This window comes from Acinonyx jubatus, chromosome D1, assembly GCF_027475565.1.
Source record: "Acinonyx jubatus isolate Ajub_Pintada_27869175 chromosome D1, VMU_Ajub_asm_v1.0, whole genome shotgun sequence".
Taxonomy (NCBI): domain Eukaryota; kingdom Metazoa; phylum Chordata; class Mammalia; order Carnivora; family Felidae; genus Acinonyx; species Acinonyx jubatus.
In genome coordinates this window covers 53,735,886-53,761,117 of record NC_069390.1, presented here as the reverse complement: position 1 = coordinate 53,761,117, position 25,232 = coordinate 53,735,886, and the positions used below count along the sequence as shown (strand labels likewise).

Here is a 25,232-nt window from a genome sequence, read left to right as displayed (position 1 = left end):
GGATTACACTAATATGAAGTATCTAAAATATTCAAATTCATAAAATCAAGGACTAGAATTATGGTTACCAGGAACTGGGGGGAGGGGAAATGGAAAATTATAGGCATAAAGTTTCAGCTAAGATGAATCTATACAAAATTGTACCTGTAGTCAATGTATTGTACACTTAAAATTTGTTAAGAGGATAGGTCTCAAGTGTTCTTATCACAATAAGACAAAATAAAGACAAAATTAAGTCAAAATTAAAAGAGCATCTTTCAAATTAAAGATAAAGTGTCATGGGAAATTGTAGTAGTCGTCATCATCATCCATGGCAGACTCTGGTATAAGGTATAAACTAGTTCCTTTCTTGGGTCTTTGAAAAATAGCAGCATTGAGTCCAGTTGTAGGTAGAATATCACCTTTTATTATTTATAAGTGGTAATTATTAATAAGTAATTACATCATAATCATAATGGCTTCTCGATTATATAGTTAGTGATCTATTCTTCTTGTGGTTTAGGAAAAATTGGGATTATGATTTACATTTTAGAGATAAGGAAACCCATCTGAGATCAGGGAAGTGCCATTCCAAAGTTACAAGCTGGAAATCCATGTCTAGCTGCAGCCAATATGTAACATGTATGCAAAGTAAGATCAGATATTTTTGCTTGGTTAGGCTGGAGTTCCTGCCCTTCCAGGTCACAAACAGGATTGGCTTTGGTTTATATGTTTAAATGAGTCTCTCTTTGTTAGGAGACACTGCAAGGATGGGGTAGAGGTAAACAGAAGCACATTAAAGACCAAGGCACAAGCAGGATTTACCTGAAGCATTCAGTGTCTGGAGAGTTAAGCATGACCCCTGGGAGGCATGATTTGAACCACAAAGAGGGAGGTGGCTTGGGCTGCAGCGAACTCAAGGGGTGGGAGCCCTGGGTCAGGGGAGTCCTCTTGTGTTTTTTAAAACAAGAGGTGACATGTGGGGAGTGGGGAAGGATAAGGACACTCTCAATTTCCTCCCATACCTAGTCCTGTTCCTAAGCATCAACTCCCTGCTCTCTCCCCAGTTCCTTTATTGCCTCTGTTTTGGCTCTTCAACGAAGGAGGCATAAGTACTAAGAATCCAACCCAAATATTTTGTCTACAAACTCCAGAAACTCCCTTCACTATAGAGGATAACCAGAAACACTGGTTCACCTCCAAGAAGTTTTGGCTGATTATTCCTATGTGGATCCTATCATTTCTCACTTATCATTCCTCTTCCCACACTTACCAGTATCCCTGGGCCCAGTTAGGAGTCTTCTGCATTAGTCAAGAGAGAAAATGAGCCTGAACTAGAAAGATACAGGGAAAGGTAAGAAATATATATTTTTGAATAATGATGTGTTAATTGAAACATGCTGTTCGACCATTGTCTACTGGTCTCTTCCTTCTAGAGAATGAGTGTTAAGGGAAGAGATAGGAGCCATTAACTTGGGCATTATTCTTTAAAACCGTCTTTAAAGTGACCTCTGCTACAATGATAAGCTCTACAGGAAATCATTTTGCAATGTCATTTCAAATATAAGGAGACAAAATCATCTTGGTAATAATATGCTCTTGGAAATTCACAATTTTTCATAATACCTCAAAATAAGTCAAAGAAATGAAAGAAAACAAATGTGGTTTCTGAAACAGATCCAAACAAGGTATCATGATACAGTAGGTGATAGGGACTGATTTTAGAAGTTTGCATAAATTCTAACAGTGCGAACTCTTGGTTAATGAGCATCAGCAAAGACTTTCTAATGGCATTTACCTTCTTAGGCTCCTCTGTAATAAAAACTCACATTTTGTTATATCGTCTATGAATTCAATCATTTTATAGATGAATATTTGTACTTGGAAATAAATTTTTAAATTTGCAGACAGGAAAATATGTGAGCACTTGTATAAATTTGAGTCCATACCCTAGAAATTCCATAGATAAAAATATCCATAAACTTTAAAATCTTTTACTATTCCCTAGGGCCTGCCTAGAGCAAGCAGATAAATACTTTGTAAAATTTTATCCCCCCGCCCCTTTTCCTGAGTTCCAAGCTCTTCCAGGGTTGCTGATGGGGTAATCATACTGGCCCCTTTTATTTGAATGACTCAACGAGAAATATTTCTTATAGGTTCTTCTCCCACAAGCCACATCCTTGAAGGACCTTAGGTGACTATCTTCCTGTTTGAGTCTTAATCTTTCAAATCCATCATTCGGATATCTTTTAAGGATATATTTTATTGACTTTAAAATAGATGCACGCATTAACTGAGTACTTTCTGTGTATGAGACCCCTCTAAACAATTTTAGGAGAAAAAACAAATAGACAAGTTCTGTTGTCTAGAGTGGTCATTTTAGCTCTTGAAATAGTACAAACAGGATAAAATATTAACTAAAATAACAGGTTCCCATGTTCTGGATATTAGGGGAAGATGACTGGCTCCATTATGCTCCCACTCTGAGACTGAATCTGAAAGAGGTAGGGTTCATGCACTGTTGAACACAGAGTGTTCAGACCTGATCAAAGGAGGGAGAATATTAATTTTTTAAAGGTGTAGTTTTATGGAGGAAGAGAGAGATACACTTATATGACAAATAAGGCTCAGCAAATCCTGATTGTACAAAAGGATTTTATATATAATCCCACTTACTCTTCCCTACAATCCTTACATAAAAACAGAGCATTGCTATTCCTTATTTAGAGAGGAAGAAACAGGGGCTTGGAGATAAGGACTTGTGCTTAAAAAAAAAAAACCCACATTAACTGTATCCCATAAGAGAAGAAAGATCACATAAAAACTGGTCCACTCCAGTGTTTAATGATTTGAAAAAAATCAAAATGAGCTAGAGGGAAAGATAAAGATTGTTGATATTATCCAGTGATCCAAAAGAATTAAAGCATGCCATTTACAACAATGTGGATGAAACTAGAGTGTATTATGCTAAGCAAAATAAGTCAGACAAATATTGTATGATTTCACTTATAAGAAAACAGATGAACATAGGGGAAGGGAAGACAAAAGGATAAAAACAGAGTGAGGCAAACCATAAAAGACTCAAATACAGAGAACAAACTGAGGGTTGCTTGAGGAGGAGTGGGTAGGGGAATGGGCAGGCATTAAGGAGGGCACTTGGGTTGAGCACTGGGTGTTATATATAAGCGATGAATCACTAAATTCTATTCCTGAAACCAATGCTACACGATGTTAACGAACTTGAATTTAAATAGTAAAAAAAAAAATAGCATTCTTGCTAAAGATGAGAGTTCTCTTGTGAGGAGAATGAAGAAGCTGTGAGGAGAATGGAGGGAGAGCCACATGAATAGGGAGTTTAACATGAATTTAGATGGAAAACCAAAAGACACAGCAGCTCCTCATTTTCTCAGTAAGCTAGAGGCAAGGCTGTACTTACAGAGATTTGTGCATGTGGAGAGGACCTGAAAGATATATTCCAGAGCAGTTCTCTCCTACAGAACTTTCTGCAATGATGGAAATATTCTGTATCTGAACAGTCCAATATGGTAGCTACTAGTCATGTGTGTGTTAAGCCCTTAAAAGTGTTGTGACTGAGATATTGAATAATTTTAATCAAATTTAAATGGTCACATGTGACCAGTGGCAACCATATCTCAGAGTAGTGCTAGAGAAAACAGGTTTTGTAATAAATCGGGGCATTACAAACTGCAAGCTTTATTCAACTTATACAGACACTCAAGGCCTGAGATTTCAGGACAGTAAATTGGTTTTTGTGATTGTTAGCTTAGTTTGATCATCATGTACAAATGTGTGTTCTAAAACAATGAATTAGTTCAAACATATTTTCACTTCTTTTATCAGGGTATTCTTGATGTCACCATGAACACAGAAAACACTACCTTTTCTCCATTTCTTTATGTAAGTTGTCTTGTAATATCAATTCTCATGATGTTTTATGTTCTATCTACTCAATGAGATTCAAAGTTCCTTAAGGGTAGAAAACATGGATTATACTTATCCAGGTCTATGAGGACTACTAACCGATTTTGTTTAAAGTTTAGCAATAGGAACAAGAGCTAATTCTCTCTCTATATATAGAAGGTGAAGGAGCCCTGTAAAAATAGACAAGGAAGATATCAAAAAACCATGACAGCCTCCAATGTTACCACAACTCATCCAACTTCCTTCCTGCTGGTAGGAATTCCAGGTTTGGAACACCAGCATGTCTGGATCTCTATTCCATTCTCCTTCGCCTATACTCTGGCCCTGCTAGGTAACTGCACCCTCCTCTTCATCATCCAGACCGATGCAGCCCTCCACGAGCCCATGTACCTCTTTCTGGCCATGCTGGCAGTCATTGATCTGGTTCTCTCTTCTACAACACTTCCCAAAATGCTAGCTATTTTTTGGTTCAGAGATCAGGAGATCAACTTCTATGCCTGTCTGGTCCAGATGTTCTTTCTCCACTCCTTCTCTATCATGGAGTCAGCAGTGCTTCTGGCCATGGCCTTTGATCGCTATGTGGCTATCTGCAAGCCACTGCACTACACCACAGTCCTGACTCGGTCCCTTATCACTAGGATTGGCATGGCTGCTGTGACTCGGGCTGTGACACTAATGACTCCACTCCCCTTTCTGCTCAGACGTTTCCACTACTGCCGAGGCCCCCTAATTGCCCACTGCTACTGTGAGCACATGGCTGTGGTAAGGCTTGCCTGTGGGGACACTCGCTTCAACAATATCTATGGCATTGCTGTGGCCATGTTTATAGTGGTGTTGGACCTGCTCTTTGTTATCCTGTCTTATATCTTCATCCTTCGAGCAGTTCTACAGCTTGCCTCTCAGGAGGCCCGTTACAAGGCCTTCGGGACATGTGTGTCTCACATAGGTGCCATCTTGTCCACCTACACACCTGTGGTCATCTCCTCAGTCATGCACCGTGTGGCTCGCCAGGCTGCCCCTCATGTCCACATACTCCTTGCTATTTTCTATCTTCTTTTTCCACCCATGATCAACCCCATCATTTATGGCATCAAGACCAAACAGATTCGTGATCATGTGCTCAGTCTATTTCAAAGAAAGAATGTGTAGATGCATACTTTTTCCTTATCTATCAGTTCAGTACTGAATGCATGCTGGATTGAGGCAGAGAGAAAAAATCTCAAGTAGGAAAATTGTAATCTCCAAGTTTGACAATTCTTTAGTATGACAAGGAAAATGAGGTTTTATTCCTCACAGATCCAGTTAGATCAAACCAGGTATGTCCCTTTAGTCCATCTGGTAGCAGAGGTTTGACCTTCCTTTTTTCATAGACCTATCACATGATTAAGAAAAACAAAGAAGCTTCCAAAATGCCATTGTCATCTAGGTGAAAGACAATAGGAATATTGGCTGAGATTGGCACAAGTTGAGGTTTTGTGAACTCTTCATCTAGACTGAGTAATTAACCACAAATTTTGTGACCCGAAGGCCAGCATTACTTCCAGTACTATAACTGCTTCCATAGTTTTTTTAAGTGGCCTCCAGCCTCTGCCACTCTATTAAGCCTACTACACCCAATGTTATTGGCTCTACACTTGGACAGCTCCACTTCTAAGCAGACTTATTTCTTCCACTAAGTCAGTGTGAATCAGAAAAGAAGATCAAGGAACAGCCAATTCCTTTGTTGAACATTTAACAAAGGAGTCCTCTGACATCCCTTATATATATTTATATCATGTAACTAACTTTCCATGTACATATGCATTTCTAAAAAAAAATTAGTAATGTTTATTGAAGAGCTTAATACCATCTTTGAGCTATATATTATGGAAAGATTAATACCCTTTGTTCTTGAACTTGAGACATCTGAAGCTAAAGAAGTTATATAGTTGTGGTAGACTGTATTATTGTTCATAGATATTTACTTTTCCACACCTCTACCATGGGAGGGAAATTTCCTCACTCCAGGAATGCTAAGTCTTGCTATGTGACTTTCTTCAGCCAATGAAATTTGAATGGTCTTAAAATATTCCACAATAGTCACAAACTTCAAAATGCATTTGTGTATTTTCCTTCTCTCTTGATTTTTGCCTGTGCCACAAGAATGAGCATGTCCCTGCACAGGGTGTTTCTTCAACCTAGACCCATGATTGAGAAGATCCATGGAGAGATGAATCAGACTTACAGTCTGGAGCATAGCTACCGCTGACCCCAAAATGTTACTATAACATGAACAAGGATGATTTTGTTATTCTTGCAGTAAAATGAGATTTAGGAGTTGTTTTATAACATAACCCAAGGAAAGCAGATTGCTGGAGTTGTAAGCTATTTTGCCCTCTAGTTCATGACAGTTTGAGACCTTGAGTATTTGAAGAAAAGGAAAGTATACGATTTCTTTTTCTAGTACGTCCTAAAAATGAAACTGGATTTCACTTATCTTTCTGCCTTTGTCTCCTTATGCAAATTAATAATTGAACACTCCTTTAGTCAGTTCTTTAAAGAAGCTCTCATACACTTTCATGAAGGTCTATTTATACAGCCATGTTCTTCTATTTTTTTTAATTTTTTAAACCTTTTCTTTCCTAAATCATAACTAAAGGAGTTTCTCTAAGAACAAAGAAACTTGGTAGGCTCTGAAAAAGCATCCCCAGACCCTCCTCATGTTATACCATGGTTTACCTCATAGGGACATATGGAGGGTGCTGCTTTCAATAGGTCTCTGACCAGATCCCAAATGTCTCAGTCATCCAGACATGAGTTAACTGGACAGCAATGAAGGAAGTGATATTAACCAAGAGCCTCTGACTGTTCCCTGAGCCTTCCCAAACTCTTGCTTGTTTTTTCCTGAGTTGAGTTCAGGCATTCTGGATAATAGATTAGATTGGTATTCAAAAACATCTACTCTCCCAGAGTATATAACTCCACAGACTCAGGGGTTGGCCATCTGCACCACTTTGTTAATGGGGCATTAGCAGATGCAGTACAAAGACCTGAAATTTGCTCGTGCAATGGGGCTTGTTGTCTTCTGACTTTGCTGCAACATGACAATATACCCTGGTTAGCTCGTTGGTTCAATGAGGATGAAGAAAATGTGGAGCAGAGATGCCTGATCAACTTGCAGATTGAAGCAGAACCTCACAACCAAATCCAACTTGGATCAGCAGGTTCCCCAGCTGACCTGCAAATGGATAAGCAAATTCAGTTGAAATCAGCAGAGTCATCTCAGCCAATCTCCAGGTGTATGAGAGATACATTTTTACTGTTATATGCCACAGATTTTGTGGGTATTTGTTCCACAGCAAATTCTGGAAACTATTTATCTGTCATTGTTATTTAGTAAGCTGAATATGGTAAATGGATTAAATAAGCATTTCCAGGTTCAAAGACCTGATTTGTCCTTCTGTTTGGTGCAGAAATGAAACTCATACCCTCCACAGAATGATTTAATCCAACATGTAAGTCTGACAGTATAGGAACTCAATTACTATGTAATAACAGTATGCACTGCTAGCTTTATTCACAATAATCAAAGGTGAGTTATTTCTTATCTTGTATTAATTAACACTGTGCTTAGATGGAGCATAGTCATCAGAATACATGTATGCTATTTTTATCTTATTATTTATTTTTCCTTGGTGAGTTATATTTTATTTTTGGTTGGAGATAAAGAATACATGGACTTTCCCATAACTTTGGGAATTTTAATTCATTTTTTCATATTAAATATAACTTATTGTCAAATTGGTTTCCATACAACACCCAGTGCTCTTCCCAACAGGTACCCTCAATGCCTATCACCCACTTCCCTCTCTGCCCCACCTTCCATCAACCCTCAGTTTGTTCTCAAGTATTTAAGAGTCTCTTATGGTTTGCCTCCCTCCCTTTCTGTTTTCCTCCCCTCATGGATGCTATTTTTAGAGTTGAAGTTTTACAGTTATGTAAGCGTTACAAGAGGATACAGAAAATGTGCACTAATTTGAACTTAAACACAACACTTCCAACAATTCCTGCACCCTACTTTTGGGTTTTCTGAGCCCTGAATAATTGTAAGTTGCCCAAACAATGCCTTTGCATGGATCCGTGACTGACCCAGACATCAATTTTAGCTAGAGCAGCCCCAGCCTATTGATAGTTTGGAATGGCCAAACCACGGAGTTTGAATGCAGACTAACAAAACAAAAAAGGCAAACTTTAGCTTACATTTTAACAAGCAATATTTGAAATAACCACAATTTGAGTATTCTTTCATGTCGTGTTTTGTTCAGGATGCTTCTGCATCACTGTTTTGCTTTTTATTTCCCTTTATTGTATTTTTAAATCTCTGATATTGTACATTTCATCTGCTATTGTAATTTTCATAGGTAAACGAATATATTTTATTTCAGATACTAAAATTTTCAAAGGTGAAAATTAAGTTTAGGTATTTTTATATCTTCTGATTCCCCTAACATGCTCAATCTCTCCTCTAGCCTCTTATACCATTACAATTGTATTCTGTATGCTTACTATCTTTATATGCTAATTTTATCATCTGTACTTTGTGATTTGTTTTGATTTTTCTTATGTGTATTTCCTGATAATTAAAAAAAAATATGTTTATTTTTGAGAAAGAGAGTGTCAGGGGAGGGGCAGAGAGAGAGAGAGAGAGAGAGAGAGAGGGAGACACAGAATCCAAAGCAGGTCCCAGGCTCTGAGCTGTCAGCTCAGAGGGCTTGAACTCACCGACTGTGATGTGAGATCATGACCTGAGCCGAAGTTGGTGGTTCAACTGACTGAGCCACCCAGGTGCTTCATATTTCCTGGTAATTTTTGATTGAATGCCAGATGTGTTGAATTTTACTTTTGGGTACTGGATACTTCTGTGTTCATACACACATTGTTGGGCTTTATTCTGGGTCATGGTTATGTTGTTGGAAACAGTGTGATCCTTTAGGTTTTGCTTTTAGGCTTTGTTAGTCAGGACTCAACAGCTTTCAGTTTAGGCTTAATTTGTTATCACTACTGAGCAAAAAAGCATTTTTGAAAAAAAAATCTTAGGACTCATGAGGATTTCCACTCCAGCTTGTGGGAAAAGAACTATTCCCAGCCCTGTGTGAGAACTGGAGATTGTTTCCTCTAATACTCTTGGGTGGTCTTTCCTTAGTTTCAGGGATTTCCTCCCGTAAAAGTAGTGAATGGTACTCAGGTCAAGACTGCAGATATCCAGTACATTCTCTCTCTTTTCTGGTATTCCAACCTATGAACTCTAGCTCCCTCAAACATTTATGTTTGAGATATTATTTGTGGTGTCACATGAGTAAGCTTAGAAGTCAGATTTTTAAAAAGAGTATGTGATCCCTTAAGTAGAGAGAACAAATTAAAAGAAAATAGCTATGTCCTGGCATGGAGGTAGAAGGACATGAAAGCGGGCATGGCCCTCAGAATCTAAGGACATGTGGAGTTGGATAGAAAGTTGGAGAAGTCATGAAGTGACAGAATGTCCATAAACTGTAGAATATGTTAAAGTTGTACATATATCTTGTAGATTCCAAAACTCCTAATTGTCTAAAAATGTTGGTCTGTAGAATAGGAGAACAAAATGGTATACCCAGAATTTTCATTTGTTATTTTCTTCAGCCTTTTAATATTTACATTATTGTATGTTTTATAATATAAAATATAATGGTAATGGTAAGTACATATTACATAATGTACATTTATATATAAATATAATACTTGTATAATATTTGCATATGTATAAGTATACATATACACATGTATGTGAATGATCAAGTATATGGTCTACTGACTTGGATTTCCTCGATCTACTCCAGTCATGCACACCTCTTTCTTGAGGAAGCATGTTCTGGTTACTGCTCTAATCCCAGCATTAGATCCCTCCCTCTTCCCAGGAATGGCACTTGGTCTACATTTCAAGCAGTTTTGACATCAAGTAGAGTTGAATTCTAAAATATTCTATCATCACTCTTTGGAGAGTTCCTTGCCCACTGGTGTTTGGGAAGCTTAGTGAGTTAGAGACAGATATACTAACCTTACTAGAAGCAGACTAAAGAATGGTCCTCACTGCATCCCTCAGTGTAGAGCTGCCTCCACAAAGACATGACTAAAGTCCAGGGGTCTGAGGAGCTTTTGGGTATGAGTCCAGTTTGGGGGATGTCTAGTCACTTTTGGTAGTTGAGTTCCTACATTCCTGAGACCTCCCTCTAAGAATGTGTCTGGTTAGTCCTGGTTTTGTACCCCTCCTTAGTTCTGAAGCTTTCCTTTTGTGACACTGGGGCTGTAAAAACACTTTTAAAAAGACAAATGCTAGGATTTTACAGAAAAAGAAGGATGATGTAAAGTTTGATGGCTAAAGGAGAGCTTGTCCTTGTTTTAAACAGATGATGGGCATCAAAATATTTTTATAATACTAAATACATTTAGAATTTTGATATAGCAGTTTGATTTTAAAATGCCAATGTTTAATGTAATCTGGGAATTATATTTTAATTTAATTAAATACAAATTCTATATGTAAACTTTATTTTGAAAAAGTATATACCTCTTTATGCAGTTAAGGAGTTCACTTACACAAAGTCAGAGAATCTCTTCTCTAAAGCACATATACAGACCCTAGTGTTTGACTTGAAACTTCTAGAATGGGCAGGATTTAGATGGACCTATTTTCATTCTAGAAATGAGAATCAGTAGTTTCCAGTTCAGGACTGTAGAGTGATTTTCAATCTCTAGTGATGTTAAGCACTAACTGAGGAACTAATATTATGTCCGTTGCAGGGTCAACTGATAGATAAGTATGAAAATATGTGACCCTTAATGATTGCTAAGTGTATTGTTAGCATTTGAGTTGGACTATTGGTATAACAAACAGCTATCTATTACCCTAAAGGTTTTTTTCTGAAGACTTAAGACAGTAATGTCTTAATTGTGTCAAGTTTTATAATACCTGGAGGATATGTAATTTGATCATCTCATCCATCTGAACTTAAAGAAATTCATGCTTTCATAAGTTCATTCATCTATCCAAACATTTATTGATGCCTTAAATATGTTATGGGTGGCATTTTTGTACTCATGAATTATACAATCAGAACAATAGGGCAGTGTTATAGGAGACCAAATGTGAGTGACTCATATCAAAAAACCTTAAATGCTAGAGCTAGAATCACTGCCTCTTTCAGCACACAGTTCTTAACAGCCCATTCTGCCTGAATTCTGTCCTATAATATGCTTAGTTGTAGCCTTTTTTTTTTCCTTTGGTGACTGCTTCAAAGTTTTGCCCAAGAATTACTTTGGAGTCTAAGTGCAGTCTATTTGATGACTGATACCATGCTTCTTCCAGTCTCCTGACTTTGGCTGGTCTTCTTACTTCTAAGCTTCTGTCATTACCAGCAATATCACCCACAGGAAAGGGAGTGTGTAGATACATGAATGGAAGGAAGATGTCTGGATGCTGTATCATCAGAAATGGAAGTTTACATCCTCATTCAATGGAGATAAAAATTGCAGGAAGCCGAGTCTGCTCAAAGATCCTTAATGGAATATTGCTCCCATATCTGGTGCTCAAAGGCAATTACCAAGGGAAGACCAGAATGGAAAGTCACTATTTTTTAATTTAGAACCTAAAAAAGGAGTTTAGGGGTCATCATCTAAAATCTTATTTTACAGGTGCCAACAAAGTTCCCAAATTAGTAGGTCATATAGTCATTGGTACTCCACTATATGTGTTTAAAAATAGTCTCTCATGATCCACATAAGAGTGAAAATGTATGTATTTCTGTCTTTCTCTGTGTGACTTATTTCACTTAGCATAACACACTCCAGTTCCATCCATGTTGTTACAAAAGGCCATATTTCACTCTTATTGCCATACAATATATTCTATTGTATATATAAACCACAACTTCTTTAGCCATTCGTCAGTTGATGGACATTTAGGCTCTTTCCATAATTTGGCTATTGTTGAAAGTGCTGCTATCAACATTGGGGTACAAGTGCCCCTATGCATCAGCACTCCTGTGTCCCTTGGGATCATGAGAAACTTAAGACTATGGGGGAGGGGAAGGGAAAAAAAAAGTTAGAGGGAGGGAGCCAAACCATAAGAGACTCTTAAAAACTGAGAATAAACTGAGGGTTGATGGGGGGGTAGGAGGGAGGGTAAAGTGGGTGATGGGCATTGAGGAGGACATCTGTTGGGATGAGCACTGGGTGTTGTATGGAAACAATAAATGTCATAATAAAAAAAATAAAAATTATCATAAAATGGTATAGCTTGGTTTTATAGATGAACATAATTTTCACACACAAAAATTATTAATTCAGAAACCTAGAAGTTCAGGGAGACTCGGGAAGATTTATACTGGGGAAACCTGCCAATCAAGAAGGTATTTCTCTTATGTAAGACTATATTCTTAACCCAGAAAAGACTTTGAAAGATAATGAGGCACTCAGCAGAGGGTGTGCCTGAAGACAATGTGGAATAATTACCTGTACCAATAGTTTCTTAGTTTGGGCCTATAAGCGTTAAAGTAATGTTCATAAATTTGTCATTTAACTGTAAGAAGTTTCTCCTCAAATCAAGATAGGAACTGGAATAGTATCTTTCCTGTTGATCCACAATTCAAAATAGAATTATTCAAAGCTGAACTGTCTATAAACAGATGACAGTAAGTGAGCCTGATCTACTTTGAGGCACTTGGTTAAGCTACAGCAGTCAGCAGGACCTCTGGTTAAACAAAAATCACCCTGTTGAATGATTCTTCTTTCTTGGTTATTGGTTCATCTCAACAGAAGATGGCCCAGCAGAGGGAGTGGTAGTACAGTAATAACATGGTGGTGGAAACAGATCTCAGACACAGTGGTGGAACCAAGTTTCAAACCCAAGTCAATGAGCCTTCATGAAATTAAATAACTTCCCCAAAGCCAGTTGCCTCATTTTCAAAATAGTATAGTATCTATATCTGAGGGTTTGAGGATTTAATTAGTTAACTTCTATAAAGTAACTTATATACTCAGGTTCATATGTGGCAAAAAAAAAAATGTTTGATAAAAGATAGTTGTGATGACACTAAATCCTGTATTTTTAAATGTTTTTTTTTTGAGAGAGTGTGAGCAGGGGAGGGTCAGAAAGACAGAGGATCTGAAGTGAGGTCTGCACTGACAGTAGTGAGCCCGATGTGGGGGTTGAATCCACCAACCATAAGAGCTGAAGTTGGACACTCAACCAACTGAGCCACCCAGGTGTTCCCCTGTATAGTTTTAAGCGGTATGCGCCACTGCTTCCCTTTAGTTGTAGCCTTGTAATCTCTCAGGTATAGGAAAGCTCTCAATGACATAGATCCTCTCCTCAAAGCCTTGTATTGCAGTAATGCATGTCCCATGTATGCTTAACTTTTAGTTTGTTAACTTTTTGTTCTAGTCTCAGGGTAAAACATTTCTCTATTAGTGAGCTATCCTAACCCTATGAATAATTTCTTATTGGCAACAGGAGTGGTCAAGAAGATAAAATGAATCATTAAAGAGGTAAAAGTGAGGTCTTGCCTATTCTAAAAGAGTACATAGAGTAGTACTGACTGGATTTTCCTTCCTGCCTTAGACTGGATGAGGGTGGATATAGAAAAAAAATCTCATCAATTATGGTTTGATTAGGAAGGCAGGACCACTATGAATGATATGAAATAAGGGGTTGATTATGGGTATTAGACCTTAACCAATTAAGGGATCTGGTGAACTATATGGAAGACTATGTGTCTGAAGTGACCCTACAATTCAGCAGGACCAAAACTCAGAAAATCTGGATGTGGACTGGAAGAGTAAAGAGTAAGGATATGCGTCTCCCAAAGATGAACTGGAACCTACAGAGGAAGCCTCGAATCCACGTCACTCACTGCCTCCAACCTTTACAATGCAGGTGACTGGAAGAAAGAGCTACCTTTTACCATGGAGCTGAGCACACACCTTACCCAGGGTCTGGATAAATGGAAGGAGATACAGCAGAAGATGAAGGAATTGTGGGTTCAGTGGCTACTCCTTACGCACGAGGTGAGCCCATAGGATCAGGGAGCTAGAAGGAGCTACAGCATCATTGGGCACTCTACACAAGCCTTTAGAAAATAATGGTTGCTCTTTTACCACTGCCTTCTAATCTCACAGAAATAGGCCTTCCAGCTAGCCCTAACCAGGAACCTCACAGGGAAAGGAATTCTGGAAAACAGTGCCACCTTGGCCAGGAAGACACAGTACAATGTCCTAACATTAGATGCATCTGAGAAATCTTGTACTAATCAAGTTGAGAATAACATTAGCTCCTGAGTGGAAAGTCTACTTGTCTACTTACCTATATCCTATATTTGCCTATCTAATCTGCCTATAGCACACAGTGAGATGATTGTATCACTTGAATGATTAGGTCTCACTCTCGCTTTCGTATCCATCCAACTTTAACAAATAAGGATTGGACCTGAAGATATTTCTTGAAAATGAGTCCTTGCAAGATTCTTATCCAATTGTGAGCAACATAATCAATTTTATACTTGGATAGTGTTGGTTTCATTTGAATCAAGTAAGTTGGTTTCCCTCATTGCTGAAGAAAAATGTGAACAACCATATTACTCTCAAGAAGGAGATTTGTGCTTGTCAGGCAAGACTTCCAGAGGTATAGATCCCTCAGATCTTAGGTTTTTATTTAATATTTTGCAGAGACACTTCTCAAGCTCAATTCTAGAATTCTCAATTCTAGAATCCAGTCATAGAAAATCCAAACAGTCAGGGATTTCTATTTTACCTTTCTAACAGGACAGAAGATTCTTGGCTTTTACGTTCAAAAGCCTTGATCCAGAAAGACAAAAGATTTATAAGGGCATCCGATCTGAAAAAAAATGTGATGGGGTATCTGATCTGGCAGAACATGTTTATTTTTCTGGCTTTAGATTAAGTTAGGCACAAAGACCCTATGTGCCTGGTAGGAGGAAGGACATTAGTTGGAACCATGCCTTTTACTCCTTGGCTCTCGAGGCTCCAAGTGGTGTTGAAGTGGATCCTAAGCATTCCTGAGGCACAAGTGAGACAAAGAGGTTGGCTGAAAGAAAATAAGAGTGGCCACTCTGACCACTTTGCACACAGTCCTGTTACTGGGGCAAAGGAATGAGAACTAGAAGGATACAGAGTAAACAATCCTTGCCAGGGTCCTGTGGAAATGGGATTACAAATCTCAGTGGATCAACAGTACCAGAGAATCCAGTAGAGAATCTTCTCTCCAGAAGATTTGTGGGAAATTGACTTTGAATAAGATGTTCAATTATTGGACTTATTTGTCATGTCCCTATCCTGTATTCACGAGGGTACATTCCCTTCCATCATGCTCTGAGCTCACACCTTCATGAAAGTCCATGAAAGCCCAGACATGACTACATTTGACAATGGGATTAAATGCTTTACTGTAACTCAGCTCAACCCTGAGTCTGATAGGTATGGGTGTTGTCATGGGTGGTTGTCCCTGGATGGAGTGGGAGCACCCATCCACGTGGTATTTTCTCCTTTTTGCTCTCATTCAATGCCATAGGGGGATGAAGTTGGAGATGCTTGGTATTTGGTTTTGGACATTGGTAGACATGGAAGATCATCTAGAAATATCATATTGTGGTATATCTGAGATTGTTTGGCTATAAAGTTCTTGTACTAACCCTGCTGTATGCAATTAAACCCTGAATAAAAGTCCTGGATCTCCATACACACTTTTATGTAGCATAAATCATGGACTTTATACAATATGCCAAAGAACTATTCTATGACGAAGGTTTCTTTTCATTCCCTTCAGCATTGGTGCCACTGATGGATTTGGGCATAATTTTTCTTAATTTTCTCCAAAGCCCAGGGTTATGGTCAGGAGATAATTCTGTAAAACAAACTTTTAGCTCTGAGGCTTCTATATTATCTTTTAATCAACTCCTATTTTAAAAATATCAGTGGGTATATTATATTTGGCACCAAAATTATGTTCATAGAACATAACTTTTCTAAAATAGGTGAACTTGGGTTTGGCACTGGACTTCAGAGTCCTTGATAAGGAGATGAGGGAATAAGCACGCCTCACCCAAAAACAATGGAGGAAAATCAATATGCTCTAAGCAGTGTCAGGCATAGGATTCTGAGGAAATAAAATATCGCAAACTCTCTTCTAAATTTTAGTTTAAACCCCTCGCTGGATAAAAATTTGTGTTTTCCTTGAAAAATTTTTGGATGATAGGAGGTTTGAATATTGCTGTGGCTTTATCATTGGCTTCTTTAGATTATACTTTCAAAATATTAAGAGGATTTATTTTTAACCTAAGGTAAATCACTTTAGATTTTGTAATGGTTTGTAAACTGAGGGTAAATGAGCATTTTAGACTTAAAGTCTAAAATATTTCAGAACTAAAATGGATATACCATAATTCTGAATCACTAGAATTGGGAATTGCTTTCTTTTTTGTGCATAACCACAAAATTCTTGTAGGTTTCTAGCCTGAAGTAATCATCTCATTATAGAACTTATATGATTAACAAAAAGGGTCTCATCATAACAAAATAAACCAAGAATTTTCCAAAAGGATCTGAAGTTATTTCCTGGTTTGTATCTACCACTGGGTCTTCGCTTAATCTCATCACTTTTACTGTATTCTCTAACTTCTTTCCTGTCAATAATCCCACCGTTACTTTCTTCCATTTTTGTCATTATTTCAGTGTAGCTACTGTCCTTCACAACCATCTCAAAGCCTCTAAAACAAAAATCTAATGTCCTTCTGTCTTTCAATTAGTTATTAAGAGGAGATGTGGGATATTGCATTTACATTTATTTAGATGGAAGAATGACCTGGCTTGAGGATTAACTCCTATGGGCGGTGAGGTCCAGTCCAAAACCTATTAGATTAAGATTTCCCACATTCATGTTGCCTCCATCCTCAACAAAAGGTCTTTTCTGTGGCAAGCCAAAAGTGTTGGAAAAAGATTGCTAATGCAGTTGAATTTTTCAAGGTCTTTACTAACAATTTGCAAACTGTCTTCAAGAAGGTATTAGGGTATAATTTTATCTTCTACAAGTTGTGCAAAACATACCCCAAAAAGAAACTAGAAATCCTTTACAGAAAATGTCAAAGATAGAAATAATCTTACTCCTGTGGTTGGCATGCTTGGGTCTTATAATTTTATGAGGTTGAATATGAAAAGGGATACTATGTAAGAACTCATGCCCTGATTTCCCCCATTCAGATATTCTCTCCACTGAGAAAATCCATAGTCAAATGGAATATATTCTAGTATTCTTCTTAGACCCTTATCTCCACAAGTCGGGAAAGACCTAGTTGCATGGGTGTTATTTCATTGGCTTCCCCAGTCAGAGCCTTTTTGTGTAAGTATCTGTATGCCCCACAGATGCAGAACAGTCACTTGGGTTGAGACTCTGCCTTAAGGATGTGGAGAAATCTCTCTCGAATCTGTTTGGTACGGACAGCATAGACAACTGGGTTGAGGATGGGTGGGATGAGGAGGTAAAAGTTGGCCAAAAGGATATGGATATGGGGAGGCACATCATGTCCAAAGCGGTGAGTGAGAGAAGAAACAGCAATGGGGATATAGAAGACAAGAATTGCACAAATATGAGAACTACATGTCCCTAGGGTTTTAAGCCTAGCCTCAGGGGTGCCCAATCCCATTACAGCCTTGAAAATCATCACATAGGAGACAGTGATGGCTAATGAATCCAAGATCAATACCAGGAAGCCAATTCCCATTCCATAAAAGTTGTTGACTGTTGTGTCACCACATGCCATGGTGACTACAGCCATGTGCTCACAATAGGAATGGGCAATGATTTGGGTCCGGTAAAGGGGCAGCCTCAGGCGAATCATCAGAGGTAGGGGTCCAATGTAGAGTACTCCACGGAGGAGGGCAGCCAGGCCCAAACGACCCACCACTGCATGAGTGAGCACTGAGGTGTGGTGTAATGGGTCACAAATAGCGACATAGCGATCAAAAGCCATGGCAAGGAAGATGCCTGACTCAACAGTGGCAAAGCAGTGGATGAAGAACATCTGAGTCAAGCAGGCATCCAGGTCAATGTTGCAGGCACCAAACCAGAAGATAGCTAGCAGTTTGGGCATGGTAGAGGTTGACAGGACCAAGTCAATGACAGCCAACATGCATAGGAAGAAGTACATGGGTTGGTGCAGGCTGCGTTCCATCTTTATCACCGCCAGGATGGTCACATTCCCCACCACAGCCACCAGGTACATAGAGCTGAAGGGAATAGAAAGCCAGATGTGCAGGGACTCCAGCCCTGGAATTCCAGTAAGCCAGAAAGAACTAGGCACCAAGCAGGCATTGTTAGATATGAACATGTTTCAGGGAGTGGAATATCCAGGAGATAGTAGCTCTTAGTTTTAGACTTCTATTCTTATGAGAGACATTGTCTCTGGAAACTGTAGACTACTAGATTCTTGTTTTCATCCTGTGCAACTGGTGGAACCTATAATAAAGAATTCTGAATGTCTACTTGAAGATTGGCATGTTACATATTTTATTAAGGAAACTATGCATGAAAACACCCAATGGTAGATGTAGAAACAGGAATACTTAGGACTTCTGATAAAATGCCCTACTTCACCCTAGAAGTCTTCTCAGAATGGTTCACCCCCTTTGATCCAGTATTCTTGCTTTGGGAAGTACTTCCTAAAGGAAATGGAAACTATGGAAAAGTTCTATGTCCAATGATTAAATGTATATACATGTAATGTGTTTAGCTCAGTGCCTGCATATACTTTTCTGTATAAATAGTAGCATTAATAACATTGATTAGCTATTTGCAACTATTTCATAATGAAAATTTAGAAGTGTGTATTCAAATAAAGCATTGCTTAAGTTGTAGAACATCCATTGAATGAATTAGGTTTATAATATTTTTAGCCCTATGTGTTTACCTGGTAAAATGTTTACATCATTACAGTGAGGGGATGGTAGGAGGCAGATTGAACTATTACGTAGTTTCATTAAAATATATGTCAAACGTAACTGAAATGTAAAAACATACCCTTAATTTTCTTCCCTTTTTATATGTGTATATTCAGTCTTCTAAAAGGGGACAAGGGCTTTAAAAATGGTCTTATATCTATCAAAACCCAATCAAAAACAGAGGGACAATTTACTAAGGAAAATACATCAATGAGGTACAATTCCCTTTTCTCTAAGGGTTTAACACTGGATTAGTCCGATTGTCCAATCTAATTGACTTCTTCAAAGATATTTGGCACAGGATCTTATTCTCAAAGAAAAAGATCTTTCATTTAAGGTTGCTCAGATTTCATGGTTACAAGATGAAGAGATGAAGTTCTTTAAGAGAGGAAGTTTAATAGTCTGTCATTAGAATAAACCTATCTAAGAATCTGGGTATCTAGGAGAGGAGTAAAATAAAAGGTGCATCTTTTTATAAGCTTATCTCACTGGATATTTTGCACATTACTTGATGATAGCAATTAAGGAGAATGGACTAAAAGAAAACAGTTGACAGGATCCTTCTTACTGACCACGTCCTCTTGGTCTCTATTTATTTATTTATTTGTTTTTTCAATGTTTATTTATTTTTGGGACAGAGAGAGACAGAGCATGAACGGGGGAGGGGCAGGAAACAGGCTCCAGGCTCTGAGCCATCAGCCCAGAGCCTGACGCGGGGCTCGAACTCCCGGACCGAGATATGTTGACCTGGCTGAAGTCGGACGCTTAACTGACTGCGCCACCCAGGCGGCCCCTCTTGGTCTCTATTTAAAAGGAGGTAAGCATTAAATCACTGGCCATTACTTGTAAAAGACTCATCCACTTCTTGCTCTTCTGCCTTTCAGGCATCTCTAAGAAGCCAGAAATGGGTCCTATTGCTTCACATCCTCAGGGTTCAGAACCTGAGAGTGCAGAGTTTAATTTGGGTTAATTTGGGGTCTTAGGGTTGCCATCCTGCTGTTTCCCGTCAGATTGTCAGCAATAGTCAACAAGTTTCAGCCTCCCCACCCTCACCATTATAGCTTTCTTCACACAGCCATGTTTTTGCTGAGAAGTTTCACCACCATTTTGGTTTTTACATGGGCAATTTCCCCCATTCTTCAAGGCCCATCCCAGATCATCTCTCCCCTAACAAAACCTTCTTTGGGAACTCTAGTCTACACCACAGTGGGTGGGTAGTCCCTAAATTCCTAATTGTTTGAAGCCCACACACATTTAAAATATTCTTATCTAAAATATAAGTAGCAATTACATTTCCATGGCAAGTAAGCATGAAAATGCCCCTATATAATAGCCTCAGGGATCCCTAATTGTAGCTCCAACACAAGTTTTTACAAGTTTTCTCACTTTTTGGTCAGCCACTGATTGGGTGCTGAAAAGAAAAAGTTTTGTGAACTTTAAAACATTTCACAAGTGTTCTTGTTACATTAACTCACTGACTTCAGCAATTCCGCGAATTGGGTACTTTAGTATGCCAGTAAGTGATAATGCCAGTAAGCGATAATGTGTGAAGCCACTTCGAGTTCCAATGTGAGCTTCTAGGTCTTCTGGAGAAGACAAGAAAGGCAAAGACGTCCTGGAGGCAGCACCACAGGGACAGCTCAGGGCACCAGCTTTGCCACATAACAAACCAGATTTCCATTCCAGACTTTTATCTCACTCTATATCTGGGAAAGTAGTCTAAACTCTTTGTCTTTTTCATAAAAAATGGGAATATCAACTGCAAAGGATAATTATAAAAGACAAATGAAGTATGCGATTCTTGGTGTTGGGTGGCAAATTTCTCTACTTGAATTCTTACTGTTCACTATGGGGAGTAGACCAGAATCGTAGATTCTGCAAATTGGCAGTTTCCTAGGTTTCTCTGTTACATGGGACATCTTTGAGGAAGTCTCAGAAGTCCAGTAATTAGAGATGAGACAGGGATTTAAAGGGAACATTAATCAACATGCAATTTTATCTTACAGCAGGGAGAATGCCTGAAGTGTTCTCAAAAAATATTGTGATAGACTACCATCCTAAAGCAGAAAGGGGCCTGCTTACTCAATGCAGGATAGGTTACTTATCACAAAAGGAATTAATGTTCATAGGATGGACTTAAACTCCCAGATTTCTAATTTTGATTTGTACCAGACCCAGTTTAGTCAATGAAACTAACCAAATTTTGTGCCAGGACAAGCAGAATATGAACATATATATAAAAATAAGATCCACTAAAAGTTGATAATTGGCATCTTAAGTGGTGGTTTGAACTATGTTGTGGCACCGGAATTGTGTCACTTTACCCTCAATATTCCAGAGAAATATTTTCTGTGTCAGCCCACATAAAGGCATTCCTATTTGGGACACTGGTGACCAGTGTCTGCGAGTCCTAGAAAAAGCATCCTGATGGGTCCGAGGCTCCTGAGAAAGGTTTTGCTATGGAAAATTAAACATGGGTTAGCAGTAAGAGACGTAGGTTCAAATACTAACTCCGCTGGTTTTGGTTCTAACTTAGGGAGCATACACTCTCTGCTTCAGTTTTCTGTCCTGTTTTCCAGTGTATGAAACGAAGGAAATAACTACTTTAGGGCTACTTCATGTATTAAGTGACCTGTTTATAATTGTGTGTGCATGGAAGGTCAAGTGTTAAGATGCCTGGCCTCTGGAATAGGCGCTGTGTTTCCTCTCTTCCTACTCCTCCCCTCCATTCTTTGCCCTCTTCCACAGAACATAGACACACAGTACTGTTTCCTTCCATATGGCTTTATTGACTCCATATCCTTCTTTCCTAACCATAGGAGAAGCTTTTTAAGACATGGGTATAATCATTGAAGAGACATGCTGATGGTGTAAGGATCAACTTAGGAGAGGTTGTCTGACTGTGGAGCAAGAGACCAGAGGTCCAATCAGGTTGGAATAGTTCAACTTTTCTTCTTGTGTTCTGATGGACAGTACTAGGCAATGAGGCCTCCGGCCTTGGGGTTTCTCCTCTTTCTTCATAACCCAGGCCAAATTGTGCTCTATTCTACTTTTGACTAGACCCAGGAAGAAGATAAGCCCTAGTTGGACCAGAAGACAAATGTAGTTTCTAGAACTTGGAGTTTGCTCCCACTGACTTTGACTCCCTCACTGGACTGTACTTACTCATTGGGGGTGCCATCCTCAGAGCTCTAGGCTATGTTCCTTCCAGTTGTCCCCTCTTGTCTGGATAGTTAATTTAGAGTCAAGGGGAGGCCATAGCCCTGATCTCTTCACTATTTTCTCCTGTGTTCTTTATCCAGGTGCTGAAAATAGCCAGTTATTTCTCAAGGGCTGCACAAAGAAACCTGTGCCCTTCCCTCTGGACCTTCAGTTACCACCCCCTTGGGAGCAGTCTGTTGTCCTAATCCCACTCCACCCCCAGGACTATAGACTTAATTCTTACTCTCCTGCTGGGGCTTGTTCTAGTCCCAGGTCTCAGACACCTAACCCTCAAGCTTGAGGTACTCAAAGTCTCCAAGAGGGATACTGGGAGGGAGTTCACAAGAGAAGGCTGAAAAAAACCATCAGATGCTGGTATAATTGATATGGATACTTTTGGGTCAATTATTATGTTATTTAAAAACAAGATCTAAGCTGTGTGTAGATATACTTTATGCACTATGTAGATTTCACTAACATTGTAATTTTCCCTTCTGCTTTTTAAAAAGTCATGTTTGATTAAAAATAAAGATTTGTAATCACAAGTTACACTGTGTGTCCAGGTCTGTGGTTACTTTAACTTTCACCTCTCAGAGTAGTGAGGCTAGTTTGTTTTTGTATACCAAGTGGTACAAACTTAGTCAACATTTTTTCCATTCAACCTTAGGATAGAATCCTAGAAGGGAAATTACTGACCATTGTGCAGGCTTCATGAATCGTTGTCAACCTGCTTTCCAAAAGCATTCAGTTTGTGTTTAACCCAGTGTCAAATGCATTCATTTGATAAATTGCCCTTTAGTAATTTTTAAAATACCCATTATATAGATGAGCAAAACAAAACCTTGTTTTAATGTTTTATTTCTACAGAGTGTGAACATTTTCTATATTTAAACAATTTGTGGCCAATGTATTTTGAACAGATTCTTTCCCCATTTTTTTCTAGCAAATATTCTTAAGTGGGGAGAATGATTTCAGAAAATACAGCCAAAATTGGAATTTTGTTTTGTGTTTGCTTTTGCTTTTTAAGTTTTTATTTAAATTCCAGTTAACATAGTGCAATATTAGTTTCAGGAGTAGGATTTAGTGATTCATTTACACGTAACACCCAGTGCTAATCAAAAGTGCCCTCCTTAATACCCATCACCCATTTAGCTTGTTTCCTACCCACATCCCCTCCAGCAACCCTTGGTTTGTTGTCTGTAGTTAGGAGTCTATTTTATCATTTGCCTCTTTTTACCTATGTTCATCTGTTCTATTTCTCAAATACTACATATGAGTGAAATCATGGTATTTGTCTTTCTCTGACATTTCCCTTACCATAATACACTCTAGCTCCATCCACATTGTTGCAAATGGCAAGATTTAATTCTTTAATGGCTAATATTTCATTATATAGATATACACAGATACGTATGTATGTATACACACACACACACACACATCTTCTTTATCTATTCACCAGCCGATGAGCATTTGGGCTCTTTCCATAATTTGACTATTGTTGATAACGCTGCTATAAACATTGGGGTGCATGTGACCCTTTGACTCTCTATTTTTGTAAATACTTAGTGCAATTGCTGAGTTGTAGGGTAGTTCTATTTTTAGCATTTTTTTGAGGAATCCCCATACTGTTTTCTAGAGTAGCTACATCAGTTTGCATTCCCACTAGCAGTGTAAGAGAGTTCCTCCTTCCTCCTCATCCTCACCAACATCTGATGTTGCCTGTGTTAGGTTTTAGCCATTTTGACAGGTATGAGGTGGTATCTCCTCATGGTTTTGATTTGTATTTCCCTGATGAGTGATGTTGAGCACTTTTTTCATGTGTCGGTTGGCCATCTGGATATCTTCTTTGGAGAAGTGTCTATTCATGTCTTTTGCCATTTACTGGATTATTTGTTTTTTGGGTGTTGAGTTTGATAAGTTCTTCATAGATTTTGGATACTAACCCTTTATCAGATAGGTCATTTGGAAATATGTTCTATTCCGTTGGTTGCCTTTTAGTTTTGCTGATTGTTTCTTTCACTGTGCAGAAGCGGTTTATCTTCATGACGTTCCAATTGTTCATTTTTTGCTTTTGTTTCCCTTGCTTTTGGTGATGCGTCTAGTAAGAAGCTGTTATAGTCAAGGTCAAAGAAGTTGCTGCCTGTGTTCTCTAGGATTTTGATGGTCTCCTGCCTTACATTTAGGTAAATTTTTAAGAATATTTTAATTTATTTTTGAAAGAAAGGTCATCCATTTTGAATTTTTGTTTATGGTGTCAAAGTGGTCCAGTTTCATTTTTCCACATATTGCTGTCCAGTTTTCCCAAAGCCATTTGAAGAGACTTTTTTCCCCAATGGATATTCTTTCCTGCTTTGTTGAAGGTTAGTTGACCATATAGTTGTAGGTCCATTTCTGGGTTAATTCTGTTCCCTTGATTCATGTGTTTATTGTTGTACCAGTACCATACTATCTTGAAGATTATATCTTTGTAATGTAACTTGAAGTCCAGAATAATAATGCCTTCAGCTTTTTATCAAAACTGCTTTGGCTCTTTGGGGCCTTTTGTGGTTCCATACAAAATTTTAGAATTATTTGTTCTAGTTCTGTGAAAGATGCTGGTGGACAGAACAGATCAATCGAACTAGAAAGTGGTTCTTTGCAAGAATTATTAAAATTAATAAACCCCTAGCCAGACTTGTCAAAAAGAGAAAGAGCTCAAAATCACAAATAAGATCACAACTAACGCCACAGAAATACAATTATAGGAGACTATGAAAGATTATATGCCAACAAATTGGGCACATCTGGAAGAAATGGACAAATTCTTAGAAACAAACTACCAAAACTGAAACAGGAAGAAATAGAAAATTTGAACAGACCAATAACCAGCAAATAAATGGAAGCACCAATAACAAATTTCCCAATAAACAAAACCCCGGGGCCAGATCGCTTCCCAGGAGAATTCTACCAAACATTTAAAGAGTTCATACCTATTCTTCTGAAACTGTTCCAAGACATAGAAATGGAAGGAAAACTTCCAAACTCATTCTACAAGGCCAACATTATCTTGATTCTAAAACCAGTAAAAAGGTGAATTATAGGCCAATATC

General features: G+C 38.4%; 2 protein-coding genes across 2 annotated transcripts; one reads left to right on the top strand and one right to left on the bottom strand.

Moving 5' to 3' along the window:
* Positions 1–4,123: 4,123 nt before the first annotated feature.
* LOC128311854 (olfactory receptor 52K1) lies at positions 4,124–5,668 on the top strand. Its single transcript, XM_053203613.1, has one exon. It carries the CDS (start codon positions 4,126–4,128, stop codon positions 5,068–5,070), a length of 945 nt encoding a protein of 314 aa, XP_053059588.1. The 5' UTR covers positions 4,124–4,125; the 3' UTR covers positions 5,071–5,668.
* Positions 5,669–17,375: 11,707 nt separating this feature from the next.
* On the bottom strand, positions 17,376–18,430 carry LOC106966080 (olfactory receptor 52M1-like). Its single transcript, XM_015062157.2, has one exon. The coding sequence runs from the start codon at positions 18,327–18,329 to the stop codon at positions 17,376–17,378; it is 954 nt and encodes a 317-aa protein (XP_014917643.1). The 5' UTR covers positions 18,330–18,430.
* Between the last annotated feature and the right edge of the window lie 6,802 nt (positions 18,431–25,232).